The 25,971-nt window shown below is 41.1% G+C and overlaps 2 protein-coding genes across 2 annotated transcripts; one reads left to right on the plus strand and one right to left on the minus strand.

The window, feature by feature from the left end:
• Nucleotides 1-2,199: 2,199 nt before the first annotated feature.
• On the plus strand, nt 2,200-12,574 carry engl (endoglin, like; the record flags this gene model as incomplete). The annotated part of the gene is made up of 15 exons (XM_083977727.1): nt 2,200-2,269; nt 3,643-3,815; nt 4,816-4,953; nt 5,068-5,242; nt 5,548-5,722; nt 5,808-5,952; nt 6,900-7,092; nt 7,320-7,474; nt 8,657-8,812; nt 9,863-9,946; nt 10,040-10,294; nt 10,829-11,371; nt 11,634-11,778; nt 11,861-11,962; nt 12,462-12,574. 15 exons carry the CDS (start codon nt 2,200-2,202, stop codon nt 12,572-12,574), a joined length of 2,622 nt encoding a protein of 873 aa, XP_083833853.1.
• A 3,413-nt stretch (nt 12,575-15,987) lies between these two features.
• LOC310990382 (uncharacterized protein) lies at nt 15,988-18,621 on the minus strand (the record flags this gene model as incomplete). Its single annotated transcript, XM_083977728.1, has 5 exons — nt 15,988-16,184; nt 16,288-16,453; nt 16,598-16,738; nt 17,921-18,096; nt 18,360-18,621. 5 exons carry the CDS (start codon nt 18,619-18,621, stop codon nt 15,988-15,990), a joined length of 942 nt encoding a protein of 313 aa, XP_083833854.1.
• Nucleotides 18,622-25,971: the final 7,350 nt, after the last annotated feature.

Consider the following 25,971-nt stretch of genomic DNA (forward strand, 5'->3'; position numbering starts at 1 on the left):
ACTTTTGACTCAGCAGATTGCACAGATGTCTCAGAAGATTCTTTGAATGCATCAATGGAGGAGGATTTAGGCCGAGAGCAGCAGGCAGGGTTACACTGACACCAGGTCAGTGAACTCAGCCGTAGAAGCTGAAACACACACACGCATCATTTCCACAAACTCACAAACACTCAGATGGAGTTTACAGACAAACAGGTAAAAATGTAATATTGGAGCTTAAAACTTGGAGCTGGTTTTGCAGCAGGGGGCAGCTGGTCAGATGGTGCAGTGAAGTGCTGCTGAATGAAGACTCATGCAGAGCGAGGCCGGGTCCCAGCTGGTATTATTAATGATTCCCTGAAAAGGTCATTATTACTGAAAAGATTCTTGGAAATATTAGAGGGAAGGAAACTGGACCCAGAAGACATGTGGACATGCAGAAAAGCGAGCACACACACACACACACACACACAAATGAAGACTCGGGAAGCTGCACTGTAAAATTGTATTACGTAGGCTAGATATTACTGAAAATAGCTTGTCATCAAAATTGAACTCTAATTCTGGTAAATGTTTTGGTTCTACTGGCAAAATTAAATTAAAGCAGCTATAATCAATATTTTAGTTATTATTCTTACAACAAAGTTAAACAAGTGTAAAAGGGCTAAGAAAGATGAACATACAGAGATTTACTGCACAGACATACTGACAGGCTGTGGTGATAAAAGCTGCAACACAAGGCTATGAATACACACATCTATTAGCTATTAACTAATGAGACACAGGTGGAGCAGATGAAACACAAAGACATTAAGTAAAATCACAGCAGTACTTTCAAAATAAAAGAGGAAACTACGGTGGCCCTGAGAGGTCACTGCACTGGAACTTAAAGCAGAAGTAAGCGATCCGGTCGTTTTGGCTAACTTCTTGTCAGCCGATGGAGTTAGCAGTCCCCGCCCTCGTCCCTACGTCACCACATTCACGCGCATCCCTTGGCTGCATACACAGAGAGGACCGCCCCTTTATGCCGTTCTCTCTCCTCATTGGATAAAGCTTGTAGGATACAAGGAAAGTTTCTCCTCGGCTTACAGCAGAGCAGAGTGACTGACAGACCCGTGTTTCAGACCAAACACTCTTTAAAAATGATTGCCGTCGCAAGATATAACTATTTATGACTTATATTAACACAAAAATTCCGCTTACTTCTGCTTTAAGAAAACACATGCAAAGACACAAATGTGCCACAAATTCAGAAAAATACTTGATCAATGTGACTAACAACAGTAGGCCTACATACTATCTGCAATAATATCTGAATCATGTGATATTGGCGTTATATTAAAGTTTAAACCAAACAAACTCACCTTCTTTTCAAACACCACAAGTAGATTGTCAACTTCAAAACTTGTAAAGTCAAGAAGCACTGAACAAGTGTGTACCCTGGTCGAGTTTTGTCTCCTCAGACACACTTCTATTTCATCTGTTGTGAGTTTTTGTAGCAAGTTTATGTATTTGCAGGTTTCAGTGTGTTGAGGAAAAGAGACTCTATGCACAAAGATTTTGGGAGGACCCTATGATGACATGTACTATTGTGGGTGTATGTGAATCTGTGTTAACAGGAAATTAAGCTGCTATTTTTTATTTATTGTTTCCTTATTGATGTCTGCTTCACTTTGAGTTGGATGGACAAATCTAAAATATAGAAAAGAAAAACAAAACTTTAAAAATGGTAATAAAATAAAGTGTGTACGTGTGTGTGGTTGGTAGTGTGTGTGCTCCCCTCCCTGCATCTTCCCAAACATTTGAGCCGCCAGTCAAACTCCCGAGGCCCACCCTTCTCCTCCTCCATCCCTCCTCCTTCCCTCCTTCTCTCCCTCCAGCCCTCCTTCCTGTTGCCATCTACGTTTGGAGACGTTTTCAGAGCCTTTTATTCCTCTCCTCGCCATCTCTCTCTCCACTCTGTCACACCATCCCACAGTCCCTCCCATGGCCCCTTTAATTGTCTGTTTTACAACCGCTCTCCCCTTCGGTCCCACTCGGTGTGTAAAATGAATTTCCCCTGAGAAATATTTCCCACAGGTCGCACCTCAGCTGGATGAAGACGCCTGACGCGACACGCAGCTGAGAGTGGAGCATTTTGCCCGGTTCAAGATGTGGAGGGTGTGTGTGACTGCGTGGTTGTGTGTTTAGGAAATGAGGGGGGCGTGTGTTGGGTCGTGAATGCCTCACAGTGAAGTCCACAAGTCCACAACAGCTGGATCAGCAGTCCGCCTGTCCCTCTGCGCCGCAGGTGAGTCCAACTTCTCTCATGGTGTTTTAGAAATGTTCAAAGTTACTATTAAAAAACATTAACAAACTTTATAGTAGAATAGTCCTGATCGGAAAAATGTAATTTGTTTCTTTAATATTAAAAAGACGTGTAAAGTGAGTTTTAGTAAGAGTGCAGGTCTGATTAAACTAGCCTATATAATTAGTCATCCATTCACAGCTCATGAGACTACCATATATTAAATCTACAGGTGGTTGTTGTAACTAAATTTGACTTTGTAGCTCATAATATTGATTTAATTAAGATATCTTTAATCAACTTTACACTTATCAACAATAACCTGCACTTTGATAGGTTTGTATTTGTTCAGCTGGCCATTGTTTTTATTTCTTGAACTCATTAATGCATTTGACCATGAAGGACAAAACACTTTTTAATTTCCAGTCATCATCAATGACAAGCAAAGGCATCAGTGCTCACATTTTAGAAGTGGTATTATTATTATTATCAGTCATTTGGTTGAGTAATAATTAAATGTTACAGCTCTAATAATGACATGGACATCTAGATAATTTCACAGCATCTCGTTGCATAGTGAATAGCTCTCAGACCTACATGCTGTAATGGCTCAGTTCTGTGAAATCATTGTGTTGTGTGTTTGGCTGGGGTTATCATGATTAAAGCAAAATGTCAGGAAAAATGACTTGGACTGAGAGCGCCCATCAGCTAATGTATAAATTGTATGACTCTGTTGTTGTTTAACAGGTTGTAGCAAAGGGGCCGTTTCATTAAGTCAGTCGAACGGCAACATGCTCATGATGCCTTCACTGTCAGGAATCGCAAGGACTGCCTTGTGTCTCCTTTGGCTCTGGAGGAGAACAGCAGGTAGGAGGAGCACAGCCGACACTTGTCAGCATTACATCCACTTATCCTTTGACCATGGGAAGTGATAACTGTGTTGTGAAGAGGAGAAAAGTGTCAGATGGGACATTTCTTCTAAAGGTCTTTATCTGATGTGTCAGAACGAAAGTAAAAACTGTTGCATATTCTTCTGGGAAATTTTCCATTGGCCTCCGGCAGGGATTAACCTCGGCGTGCTCTCCTCAGACTGTCTATTGTGTAACCCACACATCAGACAGAGGAGGAGAGTGAATAACGGGGGGAAAAACAGAAGGAAAGTTATGACACTTGGCTCAGAAAGCAGCAGTCCTGCAGATTTTGGACCATATTGTGGCTGCATGTTGAAGCACATCACTGTTCTCACTCACAGCTCTTGCTATTTGTTGTCTTACTCAGAGGAACCCCATGGTCATGACTTCTGCAGAGATACTTTAGGTTTCATTTTTATCAGCCTTTATCAGTCATACACATGTGCTCCTCCTCCTCCTCCTCAGCTCAGGGTGAAGAGGTGTGGTGCTCCGTGGTCGGCCCCGTGGGGGCGCTGCACCCGGTCCAGGGTCTGCTGGAGACGTTTGAGGCAGGTCCAGGATGTGCTGCTAGAGAACGTGGGAACAAGGAGACTCATGTCATAGCAGTGGGCAGAGTGACAAACAGCCCTGAAAACAAGGTTATACCATGAGTTTAATCATATAATTGGATTTTAACACGACAAAGTTATATAACAACTACTTCTCCTTTAACCCTAAGTAATTAATTAATATAAAACGTACTAAACTCTTCTATTCAAGTCTAGCAAGCTAAATCTATTTTACAACTCCTTTGTTTTTCTATTATTTTTGTGATTTGTTTTTTTCTTCTAACTAACTAACACTAAGTTGGGTAGTATTTAACCTTGAACATCACAGACACACTTCTGTCTTAATGGCATTATCTTCATTCACTTTAGCTACACATCTAGACCACAATAGAAACAAGTCTCACACTTTATTGAATGTCTTTTTTCTCATACCAACTAAACGTATTTATATACTGTACTACAGGTTAAGTTAGTTTGCTAGTAGCTGTTTTTAACAGCAGTGAAACTGTTAACCGGCATGTGACTGTAACGTATTGACTGGTGTTGTGTTAATTATTGTAGCTGAGTGACTGAACTCAGATTTAGCTATGCCAAAATTCTTAACTGATAAGACTGGTAGTAGTGATACTCTGTGGGTGTGAAGCATAGACTGTATGTTGTGAAGCTACCAGTGTTGTTTGTTAAGCTTGTAGCTTCACTGTCATCTCCACTTTTCCTCTCATGTTAAACACAAACACAGTGGATGAATTCCTGCCTCCTCATCATCATATAATCATTATAAAATTGAACATGTGTTGAGAGAAAACAGGAAATATGGTGCAGAAAAGAATCCGTTTCATCACATAAGTAGCCTAATAGATAAATGGTTAAATGTCTGTCAAAAACTGGATAGGTACAATGAGGAAATTAATTTATTTCAGTTATGAAGTTATATTTTGGACTTGTCAGATAAACCCTTTGCTACATGAGAGAACAACTGCCTAAATTACATCTGCAATAGTACAACCTGAACATGGATGAATTCTCAATAAGAACCTGGGGTCTGCTTTTACACTTTCACCACATTCGCCCTCTCTTCTTCTGTCTGTAGGTGACGGTGTTGCTGAAGCCGTTGTCCCTGTCCCCTTCGCCTCTCAGAGCCCTCCACCTGCTGCTCAGCTCCAAGCTGCCGGTCAGCTGGTGGCTGGAGGCTGAGAGGCTGCCCCCCAACCTCCCAGTGCTGGTGCAGGTCAGTCAGAGCAGTTCTGAGCAGTTCTCATGTGACCGACTGCAGGTTTTTAACTTGGCACTTTCCCCTCCACTTCTTTCCCTTGAAAATGTTCTGTTTGCCGATATCTGCCAGGTGTCCTCAAACTCCAGCGTGCACTCCCACACGCTGCATCTGCATGTCCACGTGGTGCATTTGTTGCCTTTTCGTCCACGCGCGCTGCACCGCTGGGCCCTGAAACACTACGGCAACCTGTCCTCTCTAACACACACGACGTACGGCAACCGAGTGTACGTCCGACTGGGAGAGGGTGAGCCTGGTGTTAAATTGTTTGTTAGTTTTGTCTAGAACCTTTACAAAAATGGACAAATGCACATCATTTAATGTGTTGTCATTTCAAGTCTTTAGAGACAGGTTTCGCAGTGCAAACAAAAATGAAAACAGAAATATTATCTTTACTTATGGCTGCAAATGTTTAACCAACACATCTGTGCGCTGAACTGACACAATGTGGGGTAAAATTCAGGTCATCTTCTCTTATCACTCATCTCCCCTCTGTGCTCTCAGCAGATAATAACTCCTGTCAAACTGACTGCTCTGTGTCTGTAATTGCAGATCCGACACTGCCCGCTGTCTGCCAGTTACAGTCCATGTTCCTCTCTCACAACTACTTGACCTCTGACCTGCAGCCACAGGAAGTTCAAGGCTGTGTCCACCACACCCCAGCAGGCGGGGTCAGCCCCGAGGTCCATGTGATCAAGCTGCATTCAGCGGGATCGGGGCTCTGCGGGTGAGGAACGTGCGGCCTCCGGACAGAAGCAGGTGTGGCTGTTGTACGGCCACGCAAAGTAAAATCTTTTTTTTTCTCTCTTCAGCTCTCTGCAGGTAGAGGTCATCGTCTCTCTTGTGCCCCCGGTGGTCAAATCAAAGGCACAGAACGTTGTTCTGATCCTCAGCAGCTCAGTGCCGGTCAACTGGGCCATTGTTGCTAATGGTGTCCGGGGTCATGTCTCCGTTCATGTAAGGGCCTCATCTTCCCTGCGCTCTCCCAGACACCTGTCTTATATGCTGTATGTCTAACTGCTGTGTGGCCAAAGCCTGATACATCTCATACCTGTGTACCATAAGCTTTGTTGTTGACTGAAACCATGAAAAAATATCATGAGGCACATTGTTGCACTGAGCGATATATTGGACAGTCAAGTTTGTGTGACTGGATCACAAAGATACCACCGTATTGCTGTAAATACTCATAGGTGCACCCAACTTGTAGCAATCCGCTTCTGAAAATAGTTCCCAACAAATACGCTGTGCACTCGTCTTATGTGTCTATGTGTCTATGAAGACTTGAGGAGAGCAGAGAATCTGGACATTTTTAAAAGCAAACTGAAGACCTACCTTTTTAGCCTTGCTTTTAACTGATTCTTATTATTTTTATTGTTATAAAACATTCATCTAACTTAATTTATTTTATTTTATTTGTTATTTATTTATTTCTTATTATTATCTTTTTAATTCTATTTTAATTCATCCATTTTTATTCTATTTTATCCTACTACACCTGTCTATTTTTACTTCATTTTATCTAGTGTCTTTCTCGTCTTCTCATTTTATCTATTTTACTTCATTTTATCTAGTGTTTTCCCCACTGCAAATGATTGAGTGTAAGATAGTGTTTCCACGATGTCTCTAAAATCCAATGTTCTAAAATGATTGTGTGAATGTGTATGTGTATGCAAATGTATGTGTGTCTCCCAATATGTGTTCCCTATGTTGCTTGTTTTTATCATGTGAAACACTTTGAGCTGCCGTGGGCATGAAAAGTTCTATACAAATAAAGCCTGATTGATTGATTGATTGATTGATTGATTGATTGATTGATTGATTGATTGATTGATTGATTGATTGATTGATTGATTGATTGATTGATTGATTGATATGTATATGTCCTCTGTGTCTGTCCATAGTCCTCCAACAGTGTGTCCCCGCCCTACCCTCCTGAGCCTGCCCTGACCCTGTCCTACACACTGAACTCTGACCTGTCCACCATCCCTGACCTTCTGACCTGGGCAGGTGAAACCGGTTACACCAAGGTGACTTCATACACTGAGGCTGACCTGGCCAATCGCTTTGTGATCCAGCTGGCTGGGGGCGGGACAGGTCAGGACCCCTGTGTGTCTCTTGTTTCCATCACAGTGTGAGTGAACTGATCATTTCTGATTTATCTTTTTAACCATCTTTAGTCCATTTCACCTTGTCACCTTGTGTGTCGGCGAATGTGAAACGAGAGCAGTATATTTCCATCAGCGCACGCAGCATACGTCGAATGAAGCGTATTAAAGAGTAAGTGTGAGTATGAGTGTGTCTCCTCTCTGTCTGTGCCGCAGACGCGCTTGCAGCGATGAACTCTCTGGCTGTGAGGCCTTCCTGGGCCGAGGAGCGCAGGATGAGGCAGTGGCTGAACGGCGGAGGCCAAGAGAGTTTAACAGTGCAGTGTGAGGATGGACGCCTCAGCGTGACCGTGGACCAGCACATCCTGCAGGTCTTCATACCTCAGTATTAGATGCAGTGATATATGTAAACAGTTTGAAATGAAAGAAGCTAGCTGTCCTATATGAATCCAGAGCTTTCATCAAAACATTTAAAGGCCTAACCTGAGCCCTAACACTGAGTCAAGGAAAACTGAAAACAGTGCTGAAGGAGAGTGACCAACTGACTTAAACGTATCAGGCAGTCAGAGATATGACCCAGAATAAATGCTAATTTTGCTGGATTTGTGGAAACACACAATTTAGCTGATATCACATCAGTTGGTAGCACTTTATTTGACGCCTATCTCTATATAACGCATTATAACCATACATATAATGAGTTATAATGCAATTATAGCACTGTATAACTATGGTTATAAACACTCATAAATGATCATACTACTTTATAACAATAATCACAACACACTATACTGTAAAGCATTTTATCATGACTTATAAGGTCAGGTATTATAATACGTTATAATTGTTAGTAACTTGCTGACAATGCCCACATCGATAATGCATTATAAATATAGTTAACTGGCTTCTAAACGTGTATAACTATCATTATAAACACTCATAAATTACCATAAGGCTTTATAACAATAAGTATAACACATTATAGAGCATTATAACTCTATTATATTGCTTGACCTTATAAGCCATTATAAAATGCACTATAATGTGTTGTGCTTATTGTTATAAAGTCTTATGATAATTGATGAGTGTTTATAATGATAGTTATACACGTTTAGAAGCCAATTATAACACATTATAACTATATTTATAATGCATTATCGATGTGGGCCTTGTCAGCAAGTTACTAACAATTATAACATATCATAATACCTGACCTTATAAATCATGATAAAATGCTTTATAGTGTTATGATTATTGTTATAAAGCATTATGATCATTTATGAGTGTTTATAACTATAGTTATACAGTGCTACTGCATTATAGCTCATTATAAGTATGGTTATAATGCGTTATAGGGATAGGCGTCAAATATAGTGTTACTGTTAGGGTACCTGACATCCTGTATGTGCTATTTTGATATGTAGCGGCTGAGTCTGAGGCACCAGTGGTTCTTTATTGAGCAAATACATGTTGGTTAATGACGTTACTGCAGTGATACAGAGAAATGATTCAGATTGGAAGCTGCGTGGTCTCATACTAGTTCTCTGCTTCAGAGCTTGTCTGTCCCAGTGGCTGTCGTGACTCTGCAGGACCCGACGTGCCAGGCTCAGTCCAATGGGAGCCATTTCCTGTTGGTGTTCCCAGTCATTTCCTGTGGGACTGAGGGTCTGCCCCTGGGACAGCCCAGAGGGGTGCAGTACAAAAACATGGTGAGATAAGAAATTTGGTCAGAAAAGGAGGAGGGACACTGTTGTTAATTTTTCTGTCTCTGAAATCTGTCTTTATCTTGCTATGTCTCATTTTATAAATTCACCTCCTTTTTTAACACTGAATTCTATTTATTTGAAAGGTTTGTTATTAGGGACATAAATAACACTGACCCAAAAGACACAGGTAGAGAACATTATAGAGGTGGAGCATGGAGGAGAAAACAACATGAGTCTAAAATATGGTCTCTTCACACAGTGGTAAACACAACAACATTTAACACACATAATCAATGTGTAAAATTGTGGTAAGTGGAAGTTGCCCCTGGTAATAAGCATGACCCAGGTCATCATGACCAGAACAGTGCTCCGTCGGGGCTGATGGGATGGCAGGCAAATTACTGTTGTTTCCTAAATCTGACTCTCACAGGCAGGAAATTGGAGGGTGGAATGACGCAGTGATTTCAGAGGTGAACATGGATAAATAACAAAGGCAACAGGTGTACAGTGTGTGATGACATAATGTGGGGAAACATGTGTGTTTCCTCTGTCTTGTTGAATGTAACAACTTATTTACAAAATGAAGAAGATATTAATACGAAAAGGCAATAAAGATAAAGATAATATGTAATATAATAATATATAATAGTAATTTCTAAGTGATAAAAAACTGTTTGTTGAACTCCAGACATCAAGCTACAGGTTTAATGAGGTTTATCCACAGACTTCCACGATGAGTGAAGCAGTGACAGACTGATATGATCTGATCATGTAACTTCATACACAGTAGCTGGAGACATTATTGACACAGACACATCGTTGTCAATGGTGCAAAAATGAAAGTTATTGTCATTTGTAGATGATTTCCATGTAAACAGAAAACAGTAGTGGGCCTAAACCTGAGCCTTGTGGCACAGCACAAGTGACGTGGGCAGTAGAGGGTAAACATTTCTCTCCTGTTGACCATTTCTGTGTCAGAATACCTGGTGTTGATCTTGGATTTACATATTTGTAAATGATCCCACACGGTGTGTTTGTCTGTTTTCCACCCAGATGCTCTTATGGAGAGACAAACCTCAGACCATCCTGGCACTCAATGAGACAGAGAGGAAGTCCAAACGTCCACTCAGCATACGTGTGAGACATCTGTGTCTGTCTCATAAATACAATGCAGGAAGCCATTACTTATTCAATACTATTCACTGACTCATATTCTGGGTTTCCCCTCAGCTTCGCTGTTTGGCTTCACTCCCCAGCCTCTCTGGTCCCACTGCAGATAATGATGATGAGGTGAACACGCCTCACACCGATCTGGCCCCCTGGGTACCGGGGGATCCAGGGCCCAGTCCGGGGCTGAACCATCTCCCGATACCCAGGCACCGATCTGGGCCTGTACTGACTCTGAGACTGTTTGTCACTGAGAATTATGAGCAGAGGAGGAGCGGCCCCTGTGTCATCACTGCAGGCCACCGGGTCTATGTTGAGGTCAGATTGTACACTGCAAAAACTCAAAATATTACCAAGAATATTTGTCTTATTTCTAGTCAAAATGTCACTTCTAGTCAAAACAAATCAAATTATACTCAAAATAAGACTTGTCACATAAAAATTAGCTTGTTTTTAGACACTTTTTACTTCTTTCAAGCATATTTTCACTTGAAATAAGTAGAAAAATCTGATAGTGGAGCAAGTTTTTCTTTCTTATTACAAGCACAAAAAAACTTGCTTTTACTGGCAGATTTTTCTACTTATTTCAAGTGAAAATTTGTTTGAAACAAGTGAAAATTATCTAAAAACAAGTTATTTTAAGTGGAAAGAGATTAGTTTTGACCAGAAATGAGACATTTTGCAAGAAATAAGACAAATATTCTTGGAAAGATTTTGAGTTTTTGCAGTGTAGATATTTATTTTTTTCATTCACCTCCAATGAACAGCTTTTCATTGATTTGTATTAACCTAAAAGAACCACGCATCACTGAATTCTTCTTCATCAGTGTTTAACTGTCTGTTTTACTGCAGATTTCAGCCAAAGGACCCCTCACAGATGTGTTGGAGGTGAAGTCCTGTGTAGTCTCTCCTCTGTCAGACCCCAAAAAGTCTCCCTTCTGGAGCGTCATCAGAGACGGCTGTTCCTCTGACCCCTCATTGACCCTCAGCGCAAACGCAAAAGATGAGGACGAGGAGGAGGAGAAGGAGGAGGAGGAGGAAGAGGAGGAGGAGGCTGAAGGCGACAGCGAAGAGGAAAAGGAAGAGGACGAGGAAGAGACGGAGGAAACGGAGAAGAAGGACAGATTCTATCACAGGGATGGAGACGTCTCACTCCGACACACAGCAGAAAGCAGGAAGAAGGGAAAGAACAGCACAGAGGCGGAGATACGGCCGTTGAGATTCAGCTTCATCCTGCGGCCGGTTCACAACGACTCCATGCAGTTCCTCCACTGCAGCCTCCGCATGTGTGGCTCTGACTCCACCAGAGGAGAACCCGCGAAGGAAACCGTAAAGAACAAGTGTCGGGGCGGAGTGCGGATTCCACCGCTCGTGTCTAACTCACCCAAACATCAGGTACAGAAATTACACTCCAGAGAGATCTTTCCTGCCTCTGAGCTACGTTAGTATCAAGTCTGTGTAAGTTCACATCAGACCGTATGTAGGAAATAATTTGTAGGATGTGTAGGCAACCGTGAGCCTTGAATTTATCCAGTTCATCTTTAAACCACAGGCTGTGCGTTGTAACACCCTCATGTTTGTGTGTTGTTATAATAGTCCTGCAAGGTGATATCACCATTCATTAACATCTCCCTCCTTCCTTGTATTCACATCTCAGTGCGAGATCAGAAACCTGTCCAGGCCCATGGTGGTCACCCAGTCCATCAGCTCACTGGCACCCAAAGGCCCGAGGCCCCCTGCTGGACAGAGAACCAAGAGGCTGAGCGTCTCTCCACTGGCCAGTCCAGACCCAAACCACAGCAGTGAGTATTATATCATCTGTGTGGTCATTTACTTTAGATACTGTCAGACTGTTTCGCCGACTGCGTCTCTCCCTGTGTCCAGCCTCGGTGCTGCAGACAGGAGCTGTGTTAGGAATCATCTTCGCTGCTTTTATGATGGGTGTAATCCTGATGGGCGGGCTGTGGTGCATCTATAACTACACAGGTAATCACTTTATCCTCCTTCTAAAAGTGGGGCGGATGTAGAAGGTGTGAATTATATCCTACAGCATCTATACATGTCTGTTTTGCAGCTGTTGATCAAACAGATTCGTGGTTTAACACAACTGCTGATTCATACAAGCTAAAGCAGTTGAAACTTCAGAGAAATCAATGGGGATTTTTTAGGTTTCAGTCAGACAAACACACGTTGCCCCACCACTGCCCACCCCTCTGCACCTACTGTGATAGCTGAAGATTTCTTAGATGTTCACCTAAATGCCATCGTGAGGTCAAATTTGTGTGACATTACAAAAGATCCCAAACAGGCGTCACTGTTTGACTGAAGTTTTGTCTGGGGTGCATAGTTAAAACATTCTTTTAAAAATTTAAAAAACGAAAGGTTATTTCATGTGACCACATACAACATTACTCAGTCACTACTTTGTGCATTCTGCAGCTCTGTGGAGACTTTAAGGAAAAATTCATTTGTGTCTTTGTTGAAGCGTCGTATCCAACTTTACTTGGAGGAGAAAGTCATTTAACTGACGAGAGCCACGGAGGCCACAACACCTGGAATCCACTGCCACAGTCCAACCAGTCGTCCAGCTCAGTGTAGAGGTAAGACCCGATGTTGTTTAAAGAGTGTGTGTTACATGAGCTGCCAGAACTGGAGTATTTGGCCAATGAAAGAAAACTCAACAAAATACCAACAGCTCATAATGTAAAGTCCCTTTGTTCAAATGATGCATATTTCCAATAAGCTAACTATGTAAAACTGCAGCTCGGTAAGGATTTAATGACTTCTTTTCCTTTTGTGTTTTACTTCCTTTAATATAACTGTCCATCAAGTGCGCAATAAGTACAAAACATAGGTAAAAAATCAACGCATAACAAAATGGAATACAATGTGACAATCTTTCTTACAAGCAACATCTGAAATAAATTAGGTAACGACAACAAGTAGTTTTCTCTTAAAAGATCAATCTCAACCTAAAACAAAACAAACTAGCAACCATAACCTTGAAACTTTAACCTGAATAACCTGATTAAAATAAATATCACAAAATAGCAAAGCTATTTCAGCAAAATTCCTTGGAAAAACAAGTAACTAAATCCTTAAATAGAAAAATAGAACTGTGCCACCAGACCTTAGTGTCGTTAAACGCTGGTGTCAGGACAAGACGTAGCCAGTTGAAGGCCGACTTCTCTCGTATGGCAACCTGCAGTTGAAATGAATGTTACGGCCAGAGTTTGACATTTTTGCTCAAACAACAAACCAGTCTGTTAGTGAAGCTCGATCTTCTTCTATTGTTTTGGTTTGTGTTTTTTGTTTTTTTTCCATTTTCTTGTGCCAGGGGCGATGAGAAGGTTCTGGGTTCAACCCCCCGACCCGGGGCCTTTCTGTGTGGCGTGTCTATACATAAATTATCTGTATGAATGTATGAAACTTAAGCTTATTTGCTTCCTGAATAACATCAGTTAACATACTTTGAAAAGGAAAATGTGAGTTAGTTAATGTGAGTTTCTTTGACAAAGGAAGTCAAGTTTTCTTGAATAGATCATGTTTTATAGGTTGCTTTAACTTGAATTGAAACAATAAATTATCATTAATTAAATAACTTAAACAACTTAACTTTATGACCTAAAACAAAGCTTTTGATTAAGTTGAGTTCATGTTTTTAATTCAGTATTTGAACTCAAGTTTTGCAAGTGAACCACCCCGATCATTTCACAGTGAGCGTACTCCAGCTGGCAGAGTGAACCCCATGTTAAAGCTGTACAGTATACAGTATTAAAATAAACTTTGGTGGTTAGAAGCACCGACAGTTTCAGAAAATGTATCAGTTTTGGGGGCAAACACCTGCTGATTTCAACTCTGATACGTCGGATCAGTCTGAACAGTTTTATTCTTTTATCTCTGTCGCAGGATTTCCTCCAGCAAATCTGAGAAAGGAGAACTGGGACAGAGGTTCTAACAACTTTGTGAGCGAGCACAGCTGCCTCTGAGTGTGTTTGTGTGTGTGTGCGTGCGTGCGTGCGTGTGCGCGCGCATGCAGTTGTCCTTGTGAGTCTCTTTCATTGCCGTGCAGCGGAAATGCAAGAGGACTGAAACACTGTGAATACAGTGACACCTACTCATCGCTGCATTGTGAAGTCAGATGTGTGAGTCAAAGTGAAACGTTGTCTGTTTGATGCTGCACACCACTCTACGTCGAGTCAACTCAAAACTGGCAGCGACCCATCATATGGAGAGACGTTTATCTGGATGCAAGAGGATCTAAACATGGTGGAGTGAGTCAGACAGAAACCACATCAACATCATCGCCTTTAGAGACGGAACACAGGGTCAAACAGGATCCATGTGGTTTCTGTGTGTTCCTGTCTGAGCAGAGTCGACAGAGTCACTGTCACTATTTGTCTTGTAACTGTGAATCAGCTCAAATATGAAAACTACATGTATCTGTATATGAATTCTGTATATGTGTTTATGTGGCAACAAGATGTTTTACATGAGCACGTGACCCAAATAAAGATAAGGAAGTGGACATGTTGAGAAAATGTCAAACATCAACGGTGTGTAAAATATATTAATTTATTAGTTTAAAGCAGTAAGTAATTATTTTAAATCCTCAGATGTGATGCAGGTCAAACCTGCTCTCACATCAAGCACAAACATTGTAAATGGAGCCATGTTGTTAACCATTCTGTGCAGGGCAGATTATTATCACAGATGTTTTTGAAGCAAATGTTTGCTTTCACAGTATTTTTAATTTTAATGATACTGGACATTTAGAGCTGAACTGAAAGCAGGAGAAACATTTTGGATGCTCCATTTGATTTAATGGCTGAGAGATTCACCACCTGTCCGTGGACTCTTTCTGTCTTTTTTAATAGTCCAGTTTGGTGCACTGTCCACCTGAGACAGACAAGTGTACGATGCAACATAAAAGGTCCTGTCCCTGGTTTATCACAGTGATAGACTTTAATACAAGGAAAGAACATTCTCAAAGATATATATTTTTTTAAATATCAGTCATGTTTTTATTTTAGATTTGTATAATTGCATCGTTCTCTGTCTCTCTCTCTCTCTTTTTTTTTGCAATTTATCAGCCCACTTGTAATACCCTTGTGGCCCACTAGTGGGCCCTGACCCACAGGTTGGGAACCCTTGCAGTTGCATGTGTGACCTCCTCCAGAGTTTACACAGTTTTTTGTTTTGTTTTGTTTTTGTTTTTTAATTGATCGGCACAATTTTAAATCTCTATGTTTCTATCTGACCTTTACTACCCAGCCAGCAATGCCAGCAATGGGCTAGTAGCCAATGGGCTACCAGAGCAGGGGCCTATATGGATCCTGGGTGCAAGCCACATATGGGGCCCATAATTGCAGCCCAAGTGGGGCCCATATGGAGCCCACGTAGCATTGCTGGCTAGGCAGATCTACAGTAGGTAGGAATCATAGTCAGAGTTCGCATGTTCTCCATCTTATGACGCTTTTAATTTTAGAAAATCATTTCAAAATAGGCTTCATGTTATGTGCAGCAGTATAAGCACAGCCAGTGAATGGATAATCATCATTTATCTCTGTGGGGAACCTCGCTGCACTGTATGAGGGATGCTTGCTTCACACACACACAAACACACACACACACACACACACACACACACACACACACGCACACACACACACATAAACATCAGTCACTCACACAATTTAGGAAAATAGTTTGTGAAAATGACCCTGGATGATGCTCAGCTTCTGGGAAAAGAACCCAGTTATCAGCGGTGAATGAGTTCTGGTGTCTGGTTTGCTGATGGATGTGTCGTCACATCCCAAAGCAAGAAAACACAAAGAGATAAAATGTGTTTGTTGTTGTTGTTTTTTTTTTAAAGCAAACCGTTCCAGTTTTATTTCACATTTTCAGCATATACAGCATATACATGTCAACACTAATGCATATTTTTCAGGCCTTTACAATCATGAGAACTATTTACAAACTCCATTTCATTGCCATTGCCCCGTGGGAGCTCAGTTTTGAGTGTACACGTTTCCATAGCCACACTGTGTCTCTTGGTGGTGCTGTAGGTCCACCCTGCGCTGGAAGGTGCGCTGACAGAGGGGGCAGCTGAACGGCTGATAGCTGCTGTGTTTTCTGCTGTGGGTGATGAGGTTGGAGCTCTGGCTGAATCCTTTACCGCACACTTTGCACACGTGTGGTTTCTCACCTGAGGGAGGACCGAGGTGTCAAAGTTGCTTTTAATGTCTGAGAACAAGAAGTTTGAGCATTTTCAGAGCGCGCTGTGTTACTTTCTGCAGAGTTAAACCCACCTGTGTGTATGAAAGTGTGTTTCTTCATGTCCGACTTCTGGTGGAAGCGTTTGCCGCAGTACTGGCAGGGGTAGGGTCTGGTGTCGGAGTGTATGAGGAGGTGTGTGGACAGGGTGGACGAGCGCTTGAACACCTTTCCGCACACCTTGCAGCCAAAGCTTCTCTCCTGGGTGCACACACAAGAACACAAGCACACACACACACTCGTGGACGTGAGGTCAGTGTGTCTTTCAGAGGTGACGGGTCATTTCATTTGCATTGAGATTTATGAAACGTTTACTTGTGGAAATATTCTCACTGTCCACAGTACCTTAGCTCGCCCATAGGTGCCGACCCCTCTGAAGCTGAAGGCTGAGACGTCTGAGGCTCTGGGTGGTCTCATCAGAGGGACAAACATGGTGCTGAGGACATGATCCTGGAGGCCTCCTGATCTCAGGACTTCTGAAAGAGACTGTGGAGACATACAGAGGCAGCAAGTGAGAAAGAGTAGGTTTTTTTTTTTATATACATTTTTTTCTTTTGTGGCTTTTTCATGCCTTTATTTGCACGAGGACTATAGCCTCAACACATGGGGCGCCTGCTTAACCCACTGCGCCACTCTGCGCCCCGAGAATGAGTAGGTTGAGTTAAATAATAATAATAAGTGGGCTATTTTGACAGATATAATACTGTAGGTGTAAGGTGAAATGAGAAGATCGACGCCATCTGTCCTGAAGCCTAAAAACGTCTTATAACGAGTGATCGTGTGTTGAACTCTATCATGGCTGTTCCTCGGGAGGACAGGGCCAGGCTGTTTCGTCACTGCCTCCACTATCTGTGCGAAGCTAAGCTACTGTAACAAGCAGCTCACTGTGAGTTTATATTCGCTGTACATGTGAAAGTGATAGACAGCTTCTTATCTGATGACTGCATTTACCAGAATGTCTTAACTATTCCCATAAAAGAGGATGAGGACCAATATCAATCATTCTCACTGATCTGTTATCAATGAGTTTGATTGCAGCCTATCGCAGCTGTATCTGTTTATTGGTTTCAGATTCAACCATAAACTAATCAATACATGTTTGAGACAGTTCAGAAATAGTGACATAATTACGTATTATGTTTATATTAAATGCATTTTTAACTATTTATTTTTTATCTTTCATTAGCCTAATTAGTATTACTTAATTATACACAATCCATATTTACAATGTGTTTTTATTATGGACTTTGGTTGATTTTATGACTTTAATAAATAAATATATTGATATAAATATCAGGTTTAAAAAACCCCAGCATGAATTAGTTTTTATCAGGACTTTCTTTACATTCTTCATAACACTGAAAAAATCTGTAGATACATCATGTTACAAAATACAAATGTGTATAATGTAAATATGTACCTGTAAATAACTGCATCAACACTTTCTTCTCCATGAACAATTAGAGATTTTGAGGTACACTTTAGATCTTATTTATATTCTGTGGCGTTGGATGGAACAACTGCGTTCCCCTGCAGACACTTCGCTGTGTCACAGTCTGACATGTTCATGTTACAGTTACTACAGGTTTCCTTTTCACTGGAACAGCTGATATAGACAGAGATTAAAAAGACGGGGGGGTGAAATCTCACGACACACACGTTTCCTACCTTTTCACAGAGTGGACACTGGCTCACGGGGGATTTTAGGTCAGTGTGTGTCGTGTGGTTGAGCAGTAAGAAGACCAGTCTCTCCAGTTCTCTCTCTCTGTCAGACGCCTGGTGTCTTTCTGACGACCACAGTGAGACGGGCACAGCAGCGTCTCTGTTCTCCGCAGGGACCTTTGCTAGAATATGAAAGGAGGACGGTGTCTTTAGTTTCTGGAGAAGGACTCTGAGATTTAGAGTGCACAATTAATCCTGAATATTTAGTAAACTCAATGCTTCCTCTTTATCCTCATCCCTTCTTTATGATGGAGTAAATTTAATCACTGAGTTAAAAAAAAAACATTTTCAAATGCCACCCAAAGAACATGACTGCATAAGTACTATAAAAAATTCACTATGTCACAAAAATACACATTTGAAATGATGGAGAAGTGTTGCATACCTTGAGTCCAAGGATCCTCCCTGCAGGAGCTGTTGAGCTGGTCTGCCACCCTGTCCCATGGTGAGCAGGCATCAGCCAGAAGGTCTTTGACCCCAAATGAAGGGGGGTCAGCATCTCCAGGATGCCTCCCGTCCTCCTGTCCCATCACATGCTGCTCAGGCGGCTCAGCGTCTTCTCTGGACCTGGAGCGTGTTCTGAAGGCGTCCTTCGATGGGCCGGCTAGGTGAGACCTTTTGCTCTTGACGAGGAACGACCGCGGCATAGCAGAGCAGAGCAGTGACTGGAGAGAAGAGTGATGGGAGACTAGTGAAACAACCTGCAGCAGCTCTTTTCATGCCACTTTTGGAGCCACACACACACACTCAAGATGTCACACACCTGCTGCTACATGTTCAGTTACAATGCCGAAGCTTGAGGTTTCCTCAACAAATACACTTTGACACCTGCGCCTCAGCTCCAGGGCTTTCACTGAGGAAAACCCTGCTGAGGATGTGTCAGACATCTTCTAAACTGCTTTTTAGACTTCCATTTGAACTGAATACACTATATTAATATTAATATTATCATTATATATTATATTATTATAGTATTACTACATGTTGCTTAGTATACATTTGGAAAAACAGCACAATAATGTAAAATAAATATATAGTCAACAATAACTGTATAAAATGTCTTAGTTTTAGCTGGCTGTGACATTATATGAGATGATGAGGTAAAGCAGAAAGAGGAAAGCCCGACAGTCACACTTCAAGAGACGAGTCACGACAACTGCGACATGCTGCAGACAAATAACCAAAGTTTCCCGAACTTGTTTCAAACTTTCACAGAAATTTAATATGAGCACGAATAATTAAAAATAGTTCACTCATTAACCCTCTGATCCACTGTTTTGCAAACATGATGCAATTCTCAACCTGACATTGCACAGAAGAAAGTTGCAGCACACCACAAGGTTGAATCTGCCATCTTGCATGGGTAAGAACATTTTAATATTTATTTATATAAAAGAAAAGTTAAATATAGCCAATGTTACTGAAACTAAAAGTTAGATTCCAGTTGCATTGTCAATCTTACCTTTGTATTGTGCAGCTGAATGTCAAGAATACTTGTCTCTTGTGTCCTCACTGCTGACAACGTCCTCTTTTCTCTTTCTCACACCCAACAACTGATGACATAACACAAAGAGATTTGATTTGATTTTGAAAAGCTGCTGAGGATTGTGGGACTAGAGGAAAGGGAGGGGGGAAAAGCCTCCGAAACTTCACTTAAATTGAAATAAAAATAATAACAATAAAAAATAAAAAAAAAGATTAAAAACTATTATTTGAAATGATCAGACATATCCTCCATGTTGCAGTTTGTTCCTCTGTTGCCGTTCTTATTTTGAAACGCAAATTCTATCAATACAGGACAACACCTCAGCAGCACTGTACACACTACTTGGTGTGTGTGGCTCTCTGTGAATGGATGTATCATAATATCAATGTCAAGATGAAACTGTGTGTATTCTGAGACCAATACGTTTGTGTAAGGATTCACCAGCACAATGACTCTTCATGTGGGTGGACTCGTATACACACTGAGCGTCCTTTGGAAAGTTTGAATATCTCAATGTTCTCATGTGAACATCTGGACCTTTATCACCGAGGTGCCAGTCACGCACATGTCTACCTCTCTTCTTGTGTGTGTGTGGGTGTATGTGTGTTCTTATGTGGTATCCAGCCATCCCACACATTTCCATCTCTAAGCAAAGGAAGGGTTTTTTTTTCACCACCTTTGTTTGAAACACTGAATTACAACCTGCTTCATTTTTTTTCTCTGGAAGATGCCGGGGGAAAAAAATCATTTTTATCATTTTTATTTATATAATATAATTTTATATAATTAATAAGTGTCACCATGTAGATGTATGGGGCTAATAATAACAATAGCACTCAATAACCTTCCAATAATAGGTAAAAAGTTCGTAATAGTCACAGAAGAGCTGATAAGTGTCTGATCATTTCTAAAGAGTGTGTAAACTTTCACACTTATGGCAAGAGAAAACGTCCTCCAGATGAAAATAAAACATGATAAAAACATCGTTGAGTCATCGTGCTGTGTGTGACTTGTCAATAAAATGTGCAAAGTTCCTCCTTCCTCCCAACAAGACGTGAGGCGTCCGCCCCCTGAGCACGTTTACCAGAACACAGCATTAGCAGCGAGCCAGCCCCTGGCTGCCAACCCCTCTGCTTTTTTTCTTTTTCTTTTTTTAAAGCTACTAGTTCACACTCTTCCACCCACAGTACAGTACATGGGTCACAATGACTGACTGATGTTTGGGGTTAGATAATATGAACATGGTTCTTTTTTACCTTTACAAATTATCTGTCAGTGATTGGTTGTTGACTGTTTTGACATTATTTTTGACATATTGTCAGTGTATTGCAGCTTTTACAAATGTGAGATGTGTGATTTGAAGTGTTCCTCATCACAAAGTAAATAATCAAAAACCAACACAAAGCTTTTCTGACACCCAAGTCTGGTGTCCTGCACCTCTAATAAATAATCTATACACCGTAGTAAAGGTCATGAAATAATTTTGACCTTTAATTTTAATCTAAACCCAAATTTATTCAACTCATGATGTAGCTGGATTTCTCACTAACAAAAGTTACCAGGCTCCAAGAGTAGGCTACGCTTGTGGCTGAACCACAGTGGTTCAGACCAATCAAAGAGGGAGGAACAACAATGGAGGAATCTAAACAAGTCGGTGTAGATAGTATCAGTTGTATCAGAGTTGGGGTGTATTTTTTTTCAAAAGCTAATCATCATGTTCAAATTGATTACACTGCTAAAAACATAAAACACGACTGTAACTGAGAGAAGAAGAAAAAAAACAGAACAGAAGGAAAGAATCATTGAAACAACAGAGGGGTAGCTCCTCAGACACATCAACCTTTACATCACTCTAAATGTAACACTTTATGGTCACAAAAAGATGGATTCATGTAATCTTTACATCAAGATACACAGTAACACCCATTCATCAACAGGAAAGCACAGGAGGTCTCAACATATGCAGATGATATTATCTGTCACCTTGCAAACACAGAGAATTTCCTGCTTCACTGGGGAAAACACTGAAGTACAACTAATCCTCCAGCATAACCTGCCATAGGACATTTGTTTTTGTCTTTTGATACAACCTATAACCTGAAGCCTCCTGCCCACAGGATCCTGATGTCTAACATCTATTGTCAGAATTACGGTGTCATTACTGTTATTAGCTTTCATCAGTAGGCTACTTTTTCTTTTTTCTTTTTTTTCTTCAGCCAGAGACACACTGCAGATAAATTATTATGATTTCATAATGTGAGGAGGCTGTGCTAAAGACTTGATTTTCAGGCACAGGAACAACTTGGTTAAGTTATATAAGTAATATATAAGTACAATGTAATACATTATTGGTTAGAAGTACAGAAAGGACATTGTCCTGGTTAAAAGAAACATAATAAAGTGGGAACAAAATGCTGTGTCCACCATGGTCACTAAAAGACTTTGTCACTTGGATGTTAACACTAAAAAACTCATTCAGTCTCATACGACCACTAGATGTCCCTTACAACAACAAGACACTATTATGGGTTGTAATAAACTGCTTGAACAAATCTTGTTGTGCATTTCGAGTGCACTCTTAATGACTTTTATTTCAATTTCACACGATTGATGAAAATCAAAGCAGCCTCATCTGTTGGAGTAAACTACACCTTTCTGAGACGGGAGGGATTTTTGCCATAGAGATTAATAGAACTGCTACATAACAAGACTCATGAAAATCAAGAGAATCTGTTTTTAGTCATGAAAGAGCATTTTGCAAATATGTAGCTGTTGTACAGTCGAGTGTTGGGGTCTGAATCTGACCTCAGATTGAAATCAGATCATCAAGGGCCTCGTATGCAATGAAACCAAAGCATCTCTGAATGGGGCTGTATTTCTGCAGACAGACATATGTCATTTAACTCTGGGTACGAGTGCCATAAAATGTAGCTGAGTTCTCCTTGATGTGCACGAAGAGAGGCATGTCAGAGCACTGTGGTTGATGTGGTGGGGGGCTTGCAGCCTTTTCCCAGGGGCTGTGAGGGAGAGCAGACGAGAGAAGTGCAGGGAGCTGAGACGGGCTGGTGGGTTCGGTGGTTGTGTGCCTCATTTGTTTTGGGGGGTTCAGGGGCTTCTTGTTTCCCTGATAGAAAAACTGCCTTTCTAGGAACCTGAAACTCGAAGGGGCTGGAGGGGGGAGAGAAGACGACGCATGTAGTTAAAAGTTCATTTTCGTATTGTGTTTTTCTTTCAGAATCCACTTCCTATGACTTCTTGAATCTTGCGTGAGTTGATTCTTGCACCTGTCTCAACCTTTTATTTTGTATTCAAAATATACTTTTCAATAAAATTCTATATTTTTGTGCAACCTTATATGAAGGCTGTTTACAAACAAATGTATAATATGGTTGGGTGTGAGGTTTCTTTTCTCTGAATCATCAGTGTATGATTGTGAGACTAAAATGTTTTGAGTTTGTAAATGCAGGGGTTTACCAGGCAGGCATTTTAGGGAAGTGTATAGGTCCTTTTTTTTTCTTTTTTCTCTGAAGCATTGCCCACACCCGTGATTATAACTCATGATATCTTGATCTGTTCTGTTTTAACATGATCATTCTTTTTGAAACCTGTCTCTTTCAAGCCCCCAACTTCATGGTAGTGGAATAATAAATTGCTGTAATACCCGTTTTCTCCATTGAGCTGCTAAATTATGCAAGAAGATATCGACACAAGGCTAAAAAAGCATAGTAACTTGTGAGTGATAAAGGCTAGTATGAAATCAGTGAAGTAAGATTTCCGCCAGGAGCTGTTGTTCTGATCAGAAAGAGAGTGAACACTGGACTTACATTCATCAGGTGGACACAAACATGGCTCCCTCTGAATGGCAATGATGCCCCATAACCACTTTTGGTGGTATGGGGCAACGTTTTGCTATAGTATGTTCACACTCTTTCATGGAAATGCCAGTTTTATTCGTATATTGCATGTTGTCTTGCCTCTGCCAAGCAGCCAAGTTGCAGGAAATATGGTCACAGTCTCCCCTTTCTGAATTACAGCATTTACCAATGGCCAGAAGTGTATTTGCAGAACATGATGATGTGATTCATGAGCATTTCTTATATATGGCACCATAAAATGCTACTGTGACCTTAAAGTTTGACCTTTGTGTACAAAAATCTCGACCAGTCCGGGTGAACATTTGGTCCAAATCTTAAAGGAGAATTCCGGCGATTTTTGACCCCTAAATCGTTTTCCTGATGGTCACCCAGTGTTGGGGGGGGGGGGGGGGGGGAAAAACGCAACTAAAATTGATGCAGGCAAACCGGAGTTACACCATGGCTACCCGGCGCTCGGGATAGCGACAACAATAACTCATGGGGGCAATTCTTTCAACCACAACAAACACTCAAAAAACGATAATGTCCATAATATCTCTGACCGTTTATTTTTGTAAAGAAATAGATAGGATAGTAATGCCTTTCCAGGATGTTTTTAGAGTTAGGCTATCTGAGGTGAGTGATTACATGCAAAAACACAAAGTTTATACTGTTTGTACTGTACACTAGTGGTGTCTCGTAAGGATTCCAGTCATGTACCATAGATTTTTGATTGTTTTTTGAGTGTTTGTTGTGGTTGAAAGAATTGCCCCCATAGGTTAGCGTTGTCGCTATATCCCAAGCGCTGGGTAGCCATGGTGTAACTCTGGTTTGCCTGCATCAATTTTAGTCGCGTTTTTTGCCCCCCCTCAAACACTGGGTGACCATCAGGACAACGATTTAGGGTCAAAAATGGCCGGAATTCTCCTTTAAGAAACTCCATCAAAGCAGTCTTGAGATAGCACATATGGGCCACAAACATGTATTATGAGGACACTTGGTTAAAAAAAAACATAATCCCAACATCCACATGTCACTGGTGTGGAGGCATAAGGGTATTACATCAGTGTATATTGTTGTCGCTGCCTACAAATCATCAAAATGTTAAATGATCCAAAATGAAAAGTCAGTTTCAGTTCAGAGAGAAAACGTAATTAAGTCTATATTTTGCATCAGTTAGAAAGAGACATCTTCAGGTCTGACACTAATGTATATAAATAACAGCAGACAGCACTTCAGATGAACTTGTCTGTTCAGGCCTGGTAGGCAGCAAAGAATACCTCGGTGACTTGCTGGTGTTTGCAAACATGAGAACTCAATATGAACCCATTCATGGACTTTCTAGTGTGTAACAACTATGTAGGTGTTTTGCAGTGCATTAAATGACATCATTGCATCAAATGAGATGGCGTCACTGAAGACAGAAAGAGAAACATCAGATTATCAGGCCGCAGTCTCAGCTCTTTGTTGCTTATCAGTGGCGCTGCTGTGGCTGGTGGCTTACAGTGGTTTCAGTTGGGGGATTTGACAAAATGAAGTGCTGTGCCATTTTCTCACGGCCAGCAGCTTCTCTTTCTTTCTGTCGCCAGTTTACCCCCACCCACCCATCTACACTCATTTCCTCACATCTTTCTCAACTTTCTCTCACTCTGGTTGGTAAAAGAGCAAAGTTTACAGATAGTTCAAGACTTCTTGTTAAACAAAGACACCGAAAAAGAGTTTTGACGATGATGTTGGTATTGTACAGCTGTGCTCAATGTGTTGAGTCACTGAGAATAAGGTTTCATCACAGTAAAGAACAGAGAATCAGTAGGAAGACAAGACTTTCTTTGCAGTACATGATGTAGAGAATCTATATTTACTATGGCCATGGGAACTGTGGACTGAGCCAGGTCTCAATATCTATATACTATTTTACAGGGTCATGCACAAAGGTAAAGCCACAACACTCAGCTCGTCTTGTGCCTCCCACTGAACAGGAAACATGTATTTGCTGAGGTATTTTTCTTTCTATGTTACTTCTCACCATATCCTCCTACACCCTTCAATCAATTTCTATCAGGTTGAGAACATCACAGATTCAGATTAAAATCTAATTGTGGTATTTTCCATCAAAGACGAATTTTGTAGGAAGCGCCCCCACAGTGGTGTCGATGAAAACATTTTCCGTTCTCCAGCTAGACATACGACGAGTGTTACAACACCATATAAGGAAGACAGTAAAAGTGATGGTGGTGATATTGGTGATGGTAATGAAAATGACGATGACGGCTTCTTAAAATCAGATGGGCACCCCCACTCCCACACAGGTAGCACAACACTCTGGGTTTTCTATCAGTCTGACAGTGCTGGGTTACAGAGAGGTAAGGAGGTGTGAGAACACCACAAAGACATGGTACCCAAGACCGAACACTGCCCACACTCACAAAATTGGTAGTGGTATGAGTAGACATGGTTTGAATGTGTAAGAATAAATCTAAATAAATGTGTGACTTTATACCTTGATTTTAAGACATTTATGTCATTGCACTGTATCAAACAGAACTACTCTAACACGACTGTAGGAGTATTATATATATATATATATTATATCTATGCACAGCAGAGCTAAATGCTAATGGAGGACTGGTGTCATGCTCACAGACAGAGCTAACATG

This window comes from Trachurus trachurus (assembly GCF_905171665.1).
Source record: "Trachurus trachurus genome assembly, chromosome: 8".
Lineage (NCBI taxonomy): Eukaryota > Metazoa > Chordata > Actinopteri > Carangiformes > Carangidae > Trachurus > Trachurus trachurus.